This window comes from Furipterus horrens, unplaced genomic scaffold, assembly GCF_987537825.1.
Source record: "Furipterus horrens unplaced genomic scaffold, mFurHor1.1.pri manual_scaffold_11, whole genome shotgun sequence".
Taxonomy (NCBI): Eukaryota; Metazoa; Chordata; class Mammalia; order Chiroptera; family Furipteridae; genus Furipterus; species Furipterus horrens.
This window is the reverse complement of record NW_028327181.1, coordinates 88,195,881-88,209,799: the sequence shown is the minus strand read 5'-3', so window position 1 is coordinate 88,209,799 and position 13,919 is coordinate 88,195,881. Positions and strand designations below refer to the sequence as shown.

The 13,919-nt window shown below is 40.5% G+C and overlaps 1 protein-coding gene across 7 annotated transcripts in view; it reads left to right on the top strand.

Annotated features, from left to right (window-relative positions):
- CEP95 (centrosomal protein 95) overlaps positions 1-12,899 on the top strand; it is a 30,935-nt gene extending 18,036 nt beyond the window's left edge. For 6 of the 7 annotated variants that reach the window (XM_090291589.1, XM_090291590.1, XM_090291586.1 and 3 more), the window contains exons 9-20: positions 130-242; positions 401-530; positions 1,122-1,272; positions 5,786-5,925; positions 6,658-6,747; positions 7,558-7,684; positions 8,500-8,669; positions 8,785-8,859; positions 9,912-10,064; positions 11,748-11,894; positions 12,212-12,283; positions 12,549-12,899. In XM_090291589.1, coding sequence (XP_090147715.1) covers positions 130-242; positions 401-530; positions 1,122-1,272; positions 5,786-5,925; positions 6,658-6,747; positions 7,558-7,684; positions 8,500-8,669; positions 8,785-8,859; positions 9,912-10,064; positions 11,748-11,894; positions 12,212-12,283; positions 12,549-12,725 — 1,545 coding nt within the window. In that variant the 3' untranslated portion in view covers positions 12,726-12,899. The remainder of the gene's footprint in view (positions 1-129; positions 243-400; positions 531-1,121; positions 1,273-5,785; positions 5,926-6,657; positions 6,748-7,557; positions 7,685-8,499; positions 8,670-8,784; positions 8,860-9,911; positions 10,065-11,747; positions 11,895-12,211; positions 12,284-12,548) is intronic. The other variant, XM_090291587.1, reaches the window with a different exon arrangement.
- The last annotated feature ends 1,020 nt before the right edge of the window (positions 12,900-13,919 follow it).

The following is a 13,919-nucleotide window of genomic DNA, read 5'->3' as shown; positions in this document are numbered from 1 at the left end:
AACCAGAACGTGGAGAATAAAGGGACCTAGCTTTGTGCAACAGGTTCTCCCCTTCCGCCACACCCAAAATGTTATTTTTATGTGTTGTCTTTGTAGTTTTTTAAATCGACTCTCCTTTGTTTTTAATAGGAACCAGATCATGGAGTTTTCTTAACTTCCAAGTTGCCTAAAGATAGCAAACAGGAAACGTTTCCAGCTCAAGTCCAAAGCCCTAGGACAAGGAAACTTCCCAAAGGAAAAAGGTACCATTACTGCAGGCTCCCCTGTTTACAGTGTGTTAGGCAAAGGGACATACTCTCCAAACTAAGCTGTGAAGAAATATTTGTTAAAGCAGATATTACAGTTATTTTAAATTACATAATATACATACCTACATGTCACATAGTCACTTTTATTACAGATATGAAAACGGAGCTGCAGCCTCTTCCTGGGATTCATCTTTTTCCCAGAAGCCAAGAAAGAGATTCACAGAACAAGAATTACATGCAGTGTCAGAGAAACTTTCTCAACAGCTCTCTGAACTAGATTGGGCAAGTCTTGTTTTTATCTATAGAGATTGTCATAGTTGGTGAGCTTTAAGTGATCTTATAATTGAAAGTGAAAGTGAGCTAAGAACCTGGAAAATTACTTGTATTTTACTTACTGTGAAAATGATCCACAAGTCAGACAGGAAGGACATAGGGTGAGAATGCTAACCTTTCATGTTATGACCAAATTTGGTACAGATTTATCCAAATTTTTATTGAATTCTGATGAAAACTAATTATTTAACATAAGAGACTATATTAAACCATTTCTCTTTTGATACATCTGTATAGTTTCCCTTTGTCACTAAAGACAGATCTGTTATAAAATTAGATGGATCTCTGATTCTCCCAAAATACAATATTACAGTTTGGGGATATCATTGAATAAATATATTAAATCCTTATGTGACTTACTCTAAACTTCATTGAACTGAATAGTCCATAGCACTGATACATACTCTTTGGAAACTAAACATGCATTAGCATTTGAAACCTTGTTATTAGTACCTAATTATCAGGGGAAGCTTGTCTGTGTACTCCTTCCAACTTGCATTCTGCTGTTGTCAATGGAAAGATGTTGAATTTTCTTGATAGATGTTAAAAAGTGCCCTGGGTGATCGAATTAAAGAAAACACTGACCATGGAGAAGAAGATATTGGAAATGAAGAGGTGGAGAGTGGGAATGAGACACTGTCTCAGCACAGTGACAGCGTCATGGAACATGGGCCCAAGAAGCGAAGGCCAGGTACCTATCCCAGAGAGGCCAGGATGAGGACAGGCAGGGGAACACTTAGGTACTTCTGTGTCTTTGTAATGGCTGGCTTCCTCATTTTAAATGTTCCAGAGATATGAAAAGGATCAAAGATAATATCTAAATACCTGTATCTTCACCATCTAGAAGTAGATGTTAACAATTATATTTGCTCTTTACACCTTTGTGTTGAAGGAAGAATTGAAAGATCCCATCTGTCCTTCTCAGAGTCCATTCTCTTTCCTTTCCTCCAAAGAAGCTACTCTCAAGATTGACACCATTTTCTCTTATTCCAATTTTTACTTTTCCTTTCCAGTTTTGTTAAGATATAACTGACATTTATAATTGTACTTGTTTAAGGTGTACAGCATATATATATAGCAAAATGATTACCACAGTAAGTTTAACATACAACTTTTAAGATCTTATCTCTTAGCAACTTTCAAATATGCATTACAGTATTTTTAATTATAGTCACCATGATGTACATTATATCCCCAGAACTTATAATGGAAGTTTGTACCTTTTGTCCACCATCATGCATTTTGCTCAACCCCCAACCCCCACCTCTGTCACCCACCAATCTGTTCTCTGTATCTTTGTTTGTATAGGTTCCATAAACGAGTGAGATCATACAGCATTTATCTTTGTTTGACATACCTCATTCAGCATAATGCCCTCCATGCCTATCCATGTTGTCACAAATGGCAGGATTTCCTTCTTTTTATGGGCTGAACAATATTCCACTGTATGTATGGGCATGTATATGTATATATCCCATTTTTAAATCCATTTATCTGTCAGTGGACGTTTACGTTGTTTCCATACCTTGACTGTTGTAACATGGGGGTGCAGGTATCTGTGGAAGTAGTGCCAGAGGGCCTTGGCTGCTGACCTCCTGGGCTCTCTGCGCTCATCAGGAACTAAACAAGGGCACTGTGGGAAGTCCTCCAATCTGAGGGCAAATGTTAGACCTTGATATCAGCAGGGTTTAGCACAGACTATCTTTGTAGAGTGGCAAGACCTCACTTTTAACTGGAACAATGCCCAAGTCAAGAAGATATTATCCTTGTTTTACAGATAAGATGGGGCTCAAGGACAAAACTTATCCATGGTCTTAGAGTCAGTAAATGATGAAACCCGAATGAGACTCAAGTCTGAGGCCAGCATGGTCTGTCTCACTGGTGGATGGTCATTGCGCATGAAAAGTGCCTAGAATATGCTGGTTGAATGATTGTGGAACTGATTGAACAAAATCTTGGACTCCCCACTCAGAAGTCTTCAGTTATTTTGTGGCCTCAGCAGTTTCTCTTCCCTTCAACCCTATTCTTTGATGTTTTCTCCAGTGTCTAAGAGCTTGCAGTCTGTCCCCACGGACAGCAGTTGCTTTCAGCAGTCGGTGTGGATGACTGTACTTGAATGAAGGACAACCAAAGACACACACATGCTTTGGCTTCAAAGCATGAACATTACTACATGTTTGAAAGTAGCGGCACTGTGGCTTCAGGTCCTCAGCATGTGCACTGCCTTGAATCGCCTTATCTTTTTTTTTTCTTTTAATTAAAAAATTTTTTATGTTTTATTTTTGACTTAGAGAGAGGGTAAAGGAGGGAGGAAGGGCAAGAAACATCAGTGTGAGAAAGAAACATCAAATGTCTACAGTTTTTTTAAATTGATTTTTAGAGGCAGGGGGGAGGGAAAGAATATCGATCTGTTGTTCCATTGATTTATACATTCATCAGTTGCTTCTAGTACAAGCCCTGACCAGAGATCAAATCTGCACCCTTGGAATATCCAGATGATGCTCTGATCAGCTGAGCTACCCGGCCAGGGCAGTTGTCTAGATAACAATGTTCTGCTATAATGACATGGCTCTGGCTCGGTTGGCACATCCGATTAGATTGCAGGTCAGGTTACAGTCCTAAGTGGCAGGTTCAATCCCTGGTTGTGGCACATATGGGAGGGAACCAGTCAGTGTTTCTCTTTCCCATTCCTCTCTAAAATCAATAAATCAATAAATAAAATAGATGACAATGTTCCATCTCTTTGATTTGGTTTCCGGAGAATTGTCATTTGCTTTCTGTTACCTGTTACCTTGTTTGTTCATGGTGCTTGATGGGTTGTTCCACTGCTGGCAAAGTGGAAGTAGGGAACATCTTATTTAGGTACAGTCTTGATTTTAACAAGTCGGTAGATTGATGATTAAGTCTTTCTTTTGTTTTCCAGTAGATGGTGCTATAGTACAAGTTTGTTTTCTCTGTGCTTTGATCCTCTGGGGTTGTGGTTGGTTGGTTGGAGTGTCACTGTGTTAGTAGGAGTCTTCACCTGGGTGATTGGGATGGTGTGTGTCCCTGCTGTGTCTTAGTCACCTGGGTCTCCAGGTATCACTGTCACGGTGGGGGGATGTGGCATGTGAGGGTAAGCTGGGTTTTCAAGCCTGCCATGTTGCTACCTAGTTCCCTATGGCTGCTGGTGCCACTGTGCTATAGTGAAAAGGCTGTAGGCATGTCTCCATGGCTGCCTCACGGCTCCGCTGCACTCAGGGTAGGGAGCCGGAGTCTCAGATGCAGACACTGCTTCTGCCCCTCTTACCTTCTGCCAGGCCGCAGTGTGTGGGCTGCACTCCTTCTGCACACTGCTGTTCTGTTAGCTGGAGCAAAACACCTGCGGGTATTGTCCCTGTCCTTCACCCCCGTCCTGCCTCCCTTACACATTCCAATACGCCCACCTCCAGATGTACCGACGTGTGGATCTCTTGGGCCTGGTAGTGTGTTGAACAGAGAAACCTTTGTTGAGTTAGAGATGTCTGATTAGTTGTAAATTTAAGGGTTGATACATAGGGGTCTTCCTACTGCTGACATCACTCCTGTACTGCCATCTTGAGCAGGAACCCTTTTAGCCCCGTTTTTATTCTTTTAACAGTCTATATGTTACCTGTCTAAATATGCTATTGTTTTATGTTTTTCAAAAACTTACATATAAATACTGTATATATTGTTTGGCAACTTGCTTTTTGTTTAACATTGTTTTTGGAAATTTGTGTTGATACTTATAGATCCATTTCATTCATTTTAACTATATGTAATTAACATATATCCATTTCATTCATTTAAACTATGATGTAACTAAAGCCATACAATTTACCTCATTTGTGTTTGTATATATATCTCTTACCATTTCCCCTATTGTAGGACATGTAGATTAACTATAAACAGTTCTGCAATGAAGAACTGGTAACAAGTTTTCTAGGATCTACATCTATTAGAATTACTGGATCAAGGAGTTTACACTTTGGTACCATTGCCAAATTCTCCTCCAGAATGATTGCACCAGTTTATACTCGTATTTACGTTAGCAATGCATGAGTTTGTGATTTGCCACCTTTTTGCAGATACTTCCTACTATTTGTGCAAGTTCAAGTAAATGTCTTCCACCAACGAGGATACTGTATGTTTTCCATTCCCTTTTGTCTACTTTGTCCATCCTTGTTTCTCTAGAAATAGTATTTCTCATCTGAAACTTCCTGAAATTTTTCAGGTTTTTTTCCTCCAAGAATAATTTTTCTCTCTTATTTCCTCTTTCTTTCATTATGCTTTGCTCAGGTAATCTCTAGAACCCTAACCAAGGAACATATATGTTCTCTTACGATACACATACATATGGTATCCAGTTTTGCAAACATTGTAAATTAAAATGTTATTTTAATTACATGTTCTGTTTCTAAAGAAGAATATGTTTTAGTTATAGTAAAATGTCCTAAAAACATCATTTTAAATAGATTTTGTGGTTCAGTTTTTCTCCATATCTCAGAATTCGAAATGAATTAAGATTTGAATTAAAAGACAGTGAAAGGAAAAATAAAAGCCCAGGAAAATACAAGTTCTCTGGGAGAATTTATTTAGAACAGATTCAAATTAATTTCCTTGACCTTAGAACTATATTGAATTAATCCAGTTTTCTAAAAAGGCAGAGTCCCCCTCCTCACAACTATCAGATGCCCAAGCACAGCTGTAAACAATGGGACATGAAAAGGTTTGTGGAGAGAAGTGATTTGTTAGATCACTAGGAGGGCTAAATGACTAAGTAGGAAATAATCAGCGCTACTTAGAATAAGCTAAATTATGCTAAGAATAAGATTTGAGTAGGCAAAAGGAGAGGAGACAGTATGACTCAGATGGTTTAACATTTTCTTTCTTCCTCTACCACCAAGAGCACTTAATATTGGCTTTCGTATACAGCTGGCATTCCACATTTTGCTCCATTTCAACCCCAAGTTGAATATAGAACCTAAGTACTTCTTTGAGAGAATGCACATTTGTGTGCATTTGTCTGTTTACTTGGTGCGACTAAAGAATACAAATACAAATTAGACGCAAGAGAGAGTACACTTAGGGTACACTTAGCACATTCACACTCTCTTGGCGCTTGGTGAAAATCAGCTATTGTTTTCCACCTTAACATTCCTGGTTGTCAGGAACTAATGGTGTTTGTCTCTTCTGTGTTGTAGGACTTGCCGTGCATAGAAAGACACCCTACAGATCTCATTCACTCTCTCCATCTCCAGTTAACAGAAACAAACAGTTCCACATGGAAAGGAAAAGGCAGCGAAAGCCAAAAGAAACAGATATCCGTCGATTTCAGGCAAAGGTACATTCCATCTCCCGACTGCCATTGGGCAGCAGGCGTACCATTTACCTTCAGCGAAGTGCTCCAGTGACCATGCTGTTGATTAAAGCTAAAATGCCTATCATATCTTCGTGAGTAGGTGAGGGAAGGTTGTGTGACATAGCTTTTGTGTCCCCAGTGAGGGAGCATAAAACTTGCACTCACAAAATTTTAAAAAGACTATAATCTTGTCAGATATACCCAGTACTGAAGGGAATTAAGAATGAGTAGATCAGTAAGGGTTGATATTTTTAGAGAGAGCTTCAGGGATGAATAGAATTTGAGGTAGATTAAATATGACAGCCCATTTAAATTACCGATAGGATGAAAGTGCCCAAAACAGGAATGAGAGGAGATGGTCAGGAAGACTTTCTGCTATGAAATAGGGATTTTGAAGTGTAATACAAATTTAGAAAGCTTAAGTTCTCTGCTATATAGTATATCTTAAATAGTGTGTAACTTCAACATAATATGTAACTTCTGTTCAAGGGAGTATCAAAATAATTATAAGAACTATGAGAACAAAAAAATGCATTGTGTGGAATTTCATTTTATGTCCCAAGTACATGTCTGTGAACTAATGTGAATTTGTGCTATAGGGCCTGAAAGGAACTTTTTAAAATAAAATGGCAGGATCTTAGGTGAATTTTTTTCCTTCATTCTGATTGGTATATTTTTTTGTGACTAAAGATCATATGGCCTTTTCCTTTGTAGGCAATAACTGAGGCATTTGAAAGGGAACTAAGAAGAAATAAAGTTCAAGAGAATATTGGACCTCCAGGAATAAACGACGAGGAGGAAACAGTGGGTAAAAGTCTCTGCTGTAATGCCATTTGATCAGATCGTGGAAAGTACAGAGAGATGAACTTTTTAAAAGGAAAAAATGAGCAGCAGGGCCTTAATCATTAGCTCCTTAGAAAAAGGCAGGATTTCATTTCATGACGTGGGGTTTTTCTCTTATTCATAGGGTAGCCAAGTTGCTAAAACGTAACAACTCATGGTACCAAGGAACACTAGCATTTTTCCTTCTTGCCCAAAACTTTCCTCAGTTGTTAAGTGGTTCTATTGCTCAGCAGTTCACCAAGGGTTTAAAAGGTAATCTAGGCTGACAATTTGTAGGGAGTAAGAAAAGACCGGAAAGCTCAATGTTACACACCTGGTTGGAAGAAACCCAAAGGATAAGTTTCCATCGCCTTTTGAAAGAATGGTTACAGAAAATAAAAGCATGGGGAAATGCTTATGCTAAAATGTTAAAACAGGATATAAAGTACTATATGGTTACCACTAAACATTGAGAACTTTGACAGTTTTTTTCCATGTGGATTTAAAAAGAAACAAGTACATCAAAACATCTGTAGTTGTATTTAGGGTGTGGGAGGGACTATGGTGACTGTGAAAAGTCGGGGGAAAAAATTCAGTGCTTTTTCAAATTCCAAAGGATACCAGAAGCCAAGAGATTCTTTTTACTTAGAGTAGATAATACTAACCAGATCTTAGTAATCTCAAGTAAGGTGGTTTGGCTAGGAATTAGCTATTTTGTTAATATGTAAGATGATGTATAAAAGAGTTATTAGACTTTTCTCTTATTTCTATTGTTTTATATCTGCTTCTAAGGAAAAAATACACGGAGAAGGTCATAAAGGAACTCCAAAACGTAGTCAACCCTGGAAGATGTACTCCAGAAACACCAGAACTCCAAGTCCAAGAGGTCGCTTGCCAAAGCCAAATAAAGTAGTTCCAAGTAAGAACCACAAAATTGTACTTTATGGAAAACTGGCACCCTTTGAAAGTGTTTGCTACATTCCACGGACACAGCACTGAAAACTACATCCACCAGTTAGTTGGAGGAAGTGCTCTCCTTTATCACTCCCATACACTAGATTTCTGTAAAGAGATAAGACTCTTAAATAAGGGATTTATTTAAAATTCTTCAATGTCATCTTAGGAAGACCTGTACCTTGGCACCAAAGGCATGCTAGGGCTACCACCTGCTGCTCCAGCTTTAGCTTTACTCTGCCCACTCACGCTGGCTGCCTTTTCTTTGTTTCTGGGAAGTTGGTAGAACCAGAGGGATGCGCCAAAGCAAGCAGATGGCCTGCCCAGCTCCTGTTATATTGACAGTGGGTGCCAGTGAGTGTTAGAGTCCTGTTAAAAGGAAAATGAGGTCATGGGAAATGCCAGCGTGCATTTTCAAAGACTGCTGGCCTTCTAACTACATCCAATCACACAGACTTTGCCGCCCAGTAGGGCTGAGGAGTCTGACCACACACACAGCATCCACCCAAGGACCCAAGTCAACCGAGCAGGTAGGATGGACTTCACAAGACCAGCTTGTCATTAATCAGAACTGTTTCTTTTCATCCATACTAGTAGCTGGCTTACTGCGATCACAGAGAGAATGCAAAAGTAATAACATACTTTTAGAATTGTTCTTTTCAGGTTCAGAACCGCATCACTTAGATAAGCTTTGATCTATCAGGAAAGTGGGATGAGAGTTCTTATTAAAAGCTTTCAGCAAGTCTCTCAGATTAAGAGCATTTGTTTTTAACCTTGCAGTGAAAGTGAACGAACACAGTCTCCTTCCCCTGATGCTTGAGCAGTTTCCATTTCTCTATGTTTCTGACCAAACACTAAGCACAATGTGGAAACAGCAAATTGCACAGATTGAACAGCTCAAAAAGGATGCATATAGAGAAAATCGATCAAAGAAGAAACTCCAGGATGAAGTAAGCTGACTGTCAATTTTAAGCATAGGAATATAAAGCAGAAAGGGGAAGAGCTTATCCTTGAGAATTTAGGGAATAGCATCATTAACCTCCTTCCCTATTGTCCCCCTTAAAGATAGAAGAAGCCTTAAGAAGGCATGACCTGCTTACTGCACTTGTCAAGAAAGAATATGAACATAACAAGAGACTGGTATGTCAAGAGCAAGTTGTGTATTATCATTTTGATTTTATAACTTATATTAATTTTATTTGTACCAGCTGGGCAATAGCCCCACAGACTGTTACCTCGAATACTTGCCTATAGAAGCATCTAGCACTTGAACCAAAACCAATGAGTGGGAAGGTGCTAGGTGCTTTACAATACCCAGTTTCATTTAGTCTTCATTGTAACATGATGGAGACATTTTCTATGAAATGAAAAACCTGAGGCTTTGAGATGTTAACTTGCCCTGGATCCCACCATAATCAGTAAGGAGCAAGGCTGAGATTTTAATCCACGTCTGAGTCAATCTTCATAACCCCTTTGAGGTACCACATGGTTGTAACTAGTGCTTTCTTAGGTCCCATATAGAGAGCTGAGGTGGTTTTCCAGCCTCCATTATTATTTGGTTAGAGAATCATACACAGTGCATTATACTCTGTTGAATATAATGGGGGCAAAGGACAGATCAAAGACAATATGCCAGAGGAGGAGATTTTAAAATGCTTGGTTGAATGTAAAATAAGCAATGTGAACTATCATCCCAAAAACAATTCCAGGGAAGGGAAAGCCGTCTGAGGGCCTGCATGTGGTACTTCTATGGGGCAAAGGAAACAAATACCTGAACACCTAGATGAAGGGTTTATATGCGTGCCCTCATTTCATCCTCACTACTTTGTAAGAACTTGCCTACTTTCCTTAGTTTTAACCGAAACACTTGGTAACTCAAAGCTTGCTTGTAAGAGTGCCATTTTTCTACTCCTTCTGCACCAGCATTTGGGTGTGGCTTAGGTGATGCCCTGGTAGGACAGGGAAATGAGGTCCTCTGTAGCATTGGGGGCCCACTGGGCTGGCTCTTAGGACTGAGGTGACAAACCTACCAAAGGCTAGAGGACTTCTGGGGACTGACGGTCTTCATGCTCTGTGCCCAGACATTAGGCCACGGGTCCTCCACACCTGGCGTATGGCTTGAAGGTACTGTGATGGGGAGTGGGCAGGTGAGAGTATTGGAGTCTCTTCCTCTTTCCCTTTCCTTTTCTTAGCAAGAGTTCAAGGACCGCATTCACAGGCAGAAGCTGACCCAATCAAAAATGAAAGAAAATCGGCAGCAGTGTGTTCGTGCCCGGAAATACTATGACGACTATAGAGTCCAGCTGCGTGCAAAAATGATGAGAATGAGGACCCGAGAAGAGATGGTAAGTGTGGCTCTTCTAGCTGACGCTGTCAGGAAGGTGAATTGTATCTGTTACCTTTTGGGACCACCTTTTCTGTTTATAACTCCCAATTTGAATCTAAAATTCAAATACAAGTCCTAAAATGCTGGCTGTGCGAGGTCAGACTGGCCATCCCTCGTGTTGTTATGACCAACCCCACAGTACATCCCAGTCTGTTCACAGTCTCCACGGCCCTCATGTCAATTCCCTCTGACCCCCTGCACATAGGGACCTCTCTCATACAACTGCTTTTAGGGGTTCGGAAGCAGTGTATCCCAGACAGAAATGTAAGGTGTGAGTGGATGACCTGGTTTCCACATAAAATCAGGAAAATAACAGGATACATGGGCTCTGAGGTGTTTCCACCAAGTACTTACTGTCTCATCCTAATCGAGCTGAAATGCTTAATATTTTGGGATTCTAAACTGGCAATAAATTTCATTCCTGGAGTAAAACATTAAGGTAATTATAGTTAACTGGGCTGAATACTGTGAAGTGGGCCTTACTGTTATCCTCATTTCTAGAGGATACTACTAAGGCTTTGAGAGGTTAAGTGACTCGACTAAGGGAACATGGCTGGCTAATGAATCCATGGCTCTAAGAACCAGTTTTTGATCAAGAATTCTCACTAATCAACAGAGAACAAGTGAGCATATCCAAGTCCTTTGAACAGTTTGTTTCCTGTGGTCTGTCAGATGGTAACCACATCACCCTCAGTTACGCACGAGCGGAGACGCAGCATTTGTTTCTGCTCTGGGCTCCTGCCCTGTTTACATGGCTGCTTTAGGTATCTTTTCTGAAAGCTAAAGACTCTGTGGGCTATAGGAAAAGATGCTGAAACACCATTAGTCGTTAAGGAAATACAGATCAAAACCACAGTGAGACAGCTCTCACACTCACTCAGATGGCGGAAATAAAAAAGACGTGGGCAAGGGGGTGGAGAAGTTGGACCCCTTCTGCGTGCTGGTGGGGTGGTAAAGTGGGGCAGCCACTTTGGAACACAGTCTGGGGCTTCCTCAAAAGGTGAGACATAGAGCTGCTGTGACTCAGCAATTTCACTCCTAGTTATGTGTGCACACAAATAACTTGTACACAAATGTTTGCAGAAGCATTATTCATAATAGCCAAAAAAGAGGAAACAACCCAAATGCCATCACCTGGTGAGGAGATAAAATATGACATATCCATACACTGGAATCATCTTTGGCAATAAAAAGGAATGAAGGATTGAAACCTCCTATGATATAGATGAACCTTGAAGACAGGCTGAGTGAAGGAAGTCAGATACAAGAGGTCACATAGTATATTCTTCCATTTATATGAAATGTCCAAAGTAGGCAAATTTGTAGAAAGTAGACCAGCAGTTGCCTGGGGAGGGCAGAATGGGGAATGGCTGCTGTGGGGGGGTGTGGTTTCTTTTTGGAGTGATGAAAATGTTCTGAATTTAGTGGTGATGGTTGCACAACTCTGAATCTACTAAAACCTACTGAATTACACATCTTCAAAGGGTAGACTTTATGGTATGTGAATTACATCTAGTAAATCCGTTGCTTTGAAAAAATCTTTGTGGAATACAATGAGTATATACCTCCAACTGGGTAAAATGATTATATTCCTCCATAAAAGTTTGGCCTAACTTAATTTTTCTGACTTAATAACTGATAGATATTTAAGAAGTTATTTGAAGAAGGTTTACAAATTCAAAAGCAAAGATTGCGAGACCTAAGAAACTATGCCAGAGAAAAGCGAGATGAACAGAAGAGACAACACCAGAATGAGCTGGACTCAATGGAGAACTACTATAGAGACCAGGTGGGCTCCTGCTGCTTGTTTACATTCCTAATGTGCGTAACCGTGACCACCCTGTCAGGGGTCTGCTTAGCCTGCCGAACGGTAAATCTGCACATAGTAATTCAGAACTTGTCGCCGTTCAGATTAAACTGACCCCATTTTTCAAGATTGAAATTTAAGATAAATAAGCTAGTCCTTGACCAAAGAACAGAATCTATATTGCCCTATTTCTATTAAAATAAAGATTTTAAGCTTCTGGACATTAAGTATAATAAGAACTGCCGTTTTTTGACTACGGACAAATAAAAGATTTGGTTTTTTTTCTTCCCCGTAAACAGTTTTCATTGCTGGCAGAAGCCATAACACAGGAACATCAAGAACTCAAAGCCAGAGAGAAATCCCAGGCCCAGGTAATGATTAACAAGATAGAAATCATTTACTCACATTTTTAAGAAATAGAAAACAATTATACCTTAAGGGGAATGGAGAGAATACTAGTAAGAAGGTTCATCTATGGTCCAAAATATTTATCCTATTTTAAGTCTATCTATTCAGGCCTCTGTAACAGCAGCTGCTAAATTATTAAAATTATTGCAGGAACTTGATGAGAGGGAATAAAAGATGAGGGCCTGGGTATATGTTGTGAATAGCAGGATGACATGCGTTCTCTTTTAGACATTGTATAAGGCGAAAAGGGAGCTGAGGTCTAAGATGGAGAAGGAAATTCAGCAGCTGCAGTACATGATCACACAAAACGACGATGATGCTTTCTTCCGGGAATTGGAAGCTGAGCGCTTCAAATCTCGGCTTCATCTGGCTGCCTTTCAGTACAGTAAAAACCCCTTCCCATGAGGCCACACTTCTGCATAAGTGACATTTCTGGAGGACTTGACCAGGGCAGCCTTAGAACTGAGCCAGTAAACTATCTAAAACAGAAGAATCGTTTCTAAATGTCTTGTCTACATATTCATTCCAATACTTTTTATGAAAAAACATTTTGAATAAAAATTTTTTTCTTAAAGTTTACTGCTTTTGAATTTATGACCTAAAACCTTCAAAGGGGGGATTAAAGGCACACATTCTTCATTAGTCCTATCTGTACCAAAGCAATCAATGAGCCTTGATTGAGCAGCCAGCTCCTGAAGCCTATTGTTGTGGGCCAAGAAAAGTAGTAAAAAACAGTGCTTAAGGACCAAAAATACTCGCAGTTGCAAAAAGGGGTAAAAGTGTAAGCTTGTCATCAGAGGTGGGACTTAGGGAGTAAACATTGAAGAAAGGTTCAGGTGTGTGTAGCTTTCTCACGTGGTGGCCACAAGATGAGAATTTATGCCTATAGCTCCTAGCAGCTGGTAGAGAACAGCATGAGGTGAGGCGAGGGGTGTGAGGCCAGGTGGTGTGTGCCTCAGGAAAACACTAGTGTTTGCAGTGGGGGGAGGCAGAACAGACCTGAAGTAAGCAAGAGCATGCAACCTTACTTCTAGTGTGGGGGGACATAAGAAAAAAGAAAACCCACTTGGGGTGATCTTCAATAGAGAAGAGGGCTTCACTGAAGGCAGAGAGCTGGAGGGAGGCTTTAGACTGGTTGAGGATATGGGGACTTTTGCTGATCAAAGCCACAGAGTGGCAGAGGACACCAGGAAAGGAGTGGGAGAGAGAAGAGAGGCTCCCATTAGGGCACGTAGGCAGTAGCATGGTGATGAGCATGTGAACAATGATCAAGGCCCATTGATCAGAGGCATGGTGGGGTGGGATCTCATTGTCCTGGAGAGAAGAGGAGGCAGCTAAATCTAATGCTGTGGTCCCAAGTGCTACCACCTTGGAATGGCAGCTGACAGCACTGGGCCTCTAGGCAGGCGGGTGGGGCTTCCTGGGAAAAGACTTGGCGGATGGGCCAGGTTTGGAGCGTGATGAGACATGCACACAGCTGCACTACATGGTGCTAAGCCGGTGAGTGCAGGTGAACGGAAAGGGTGGGAAATGCACAGGACAAGACGGGATACACAGGAGCTAGAACGTAAGTTCTAAAAGTTATAAAGAGAAAAATGA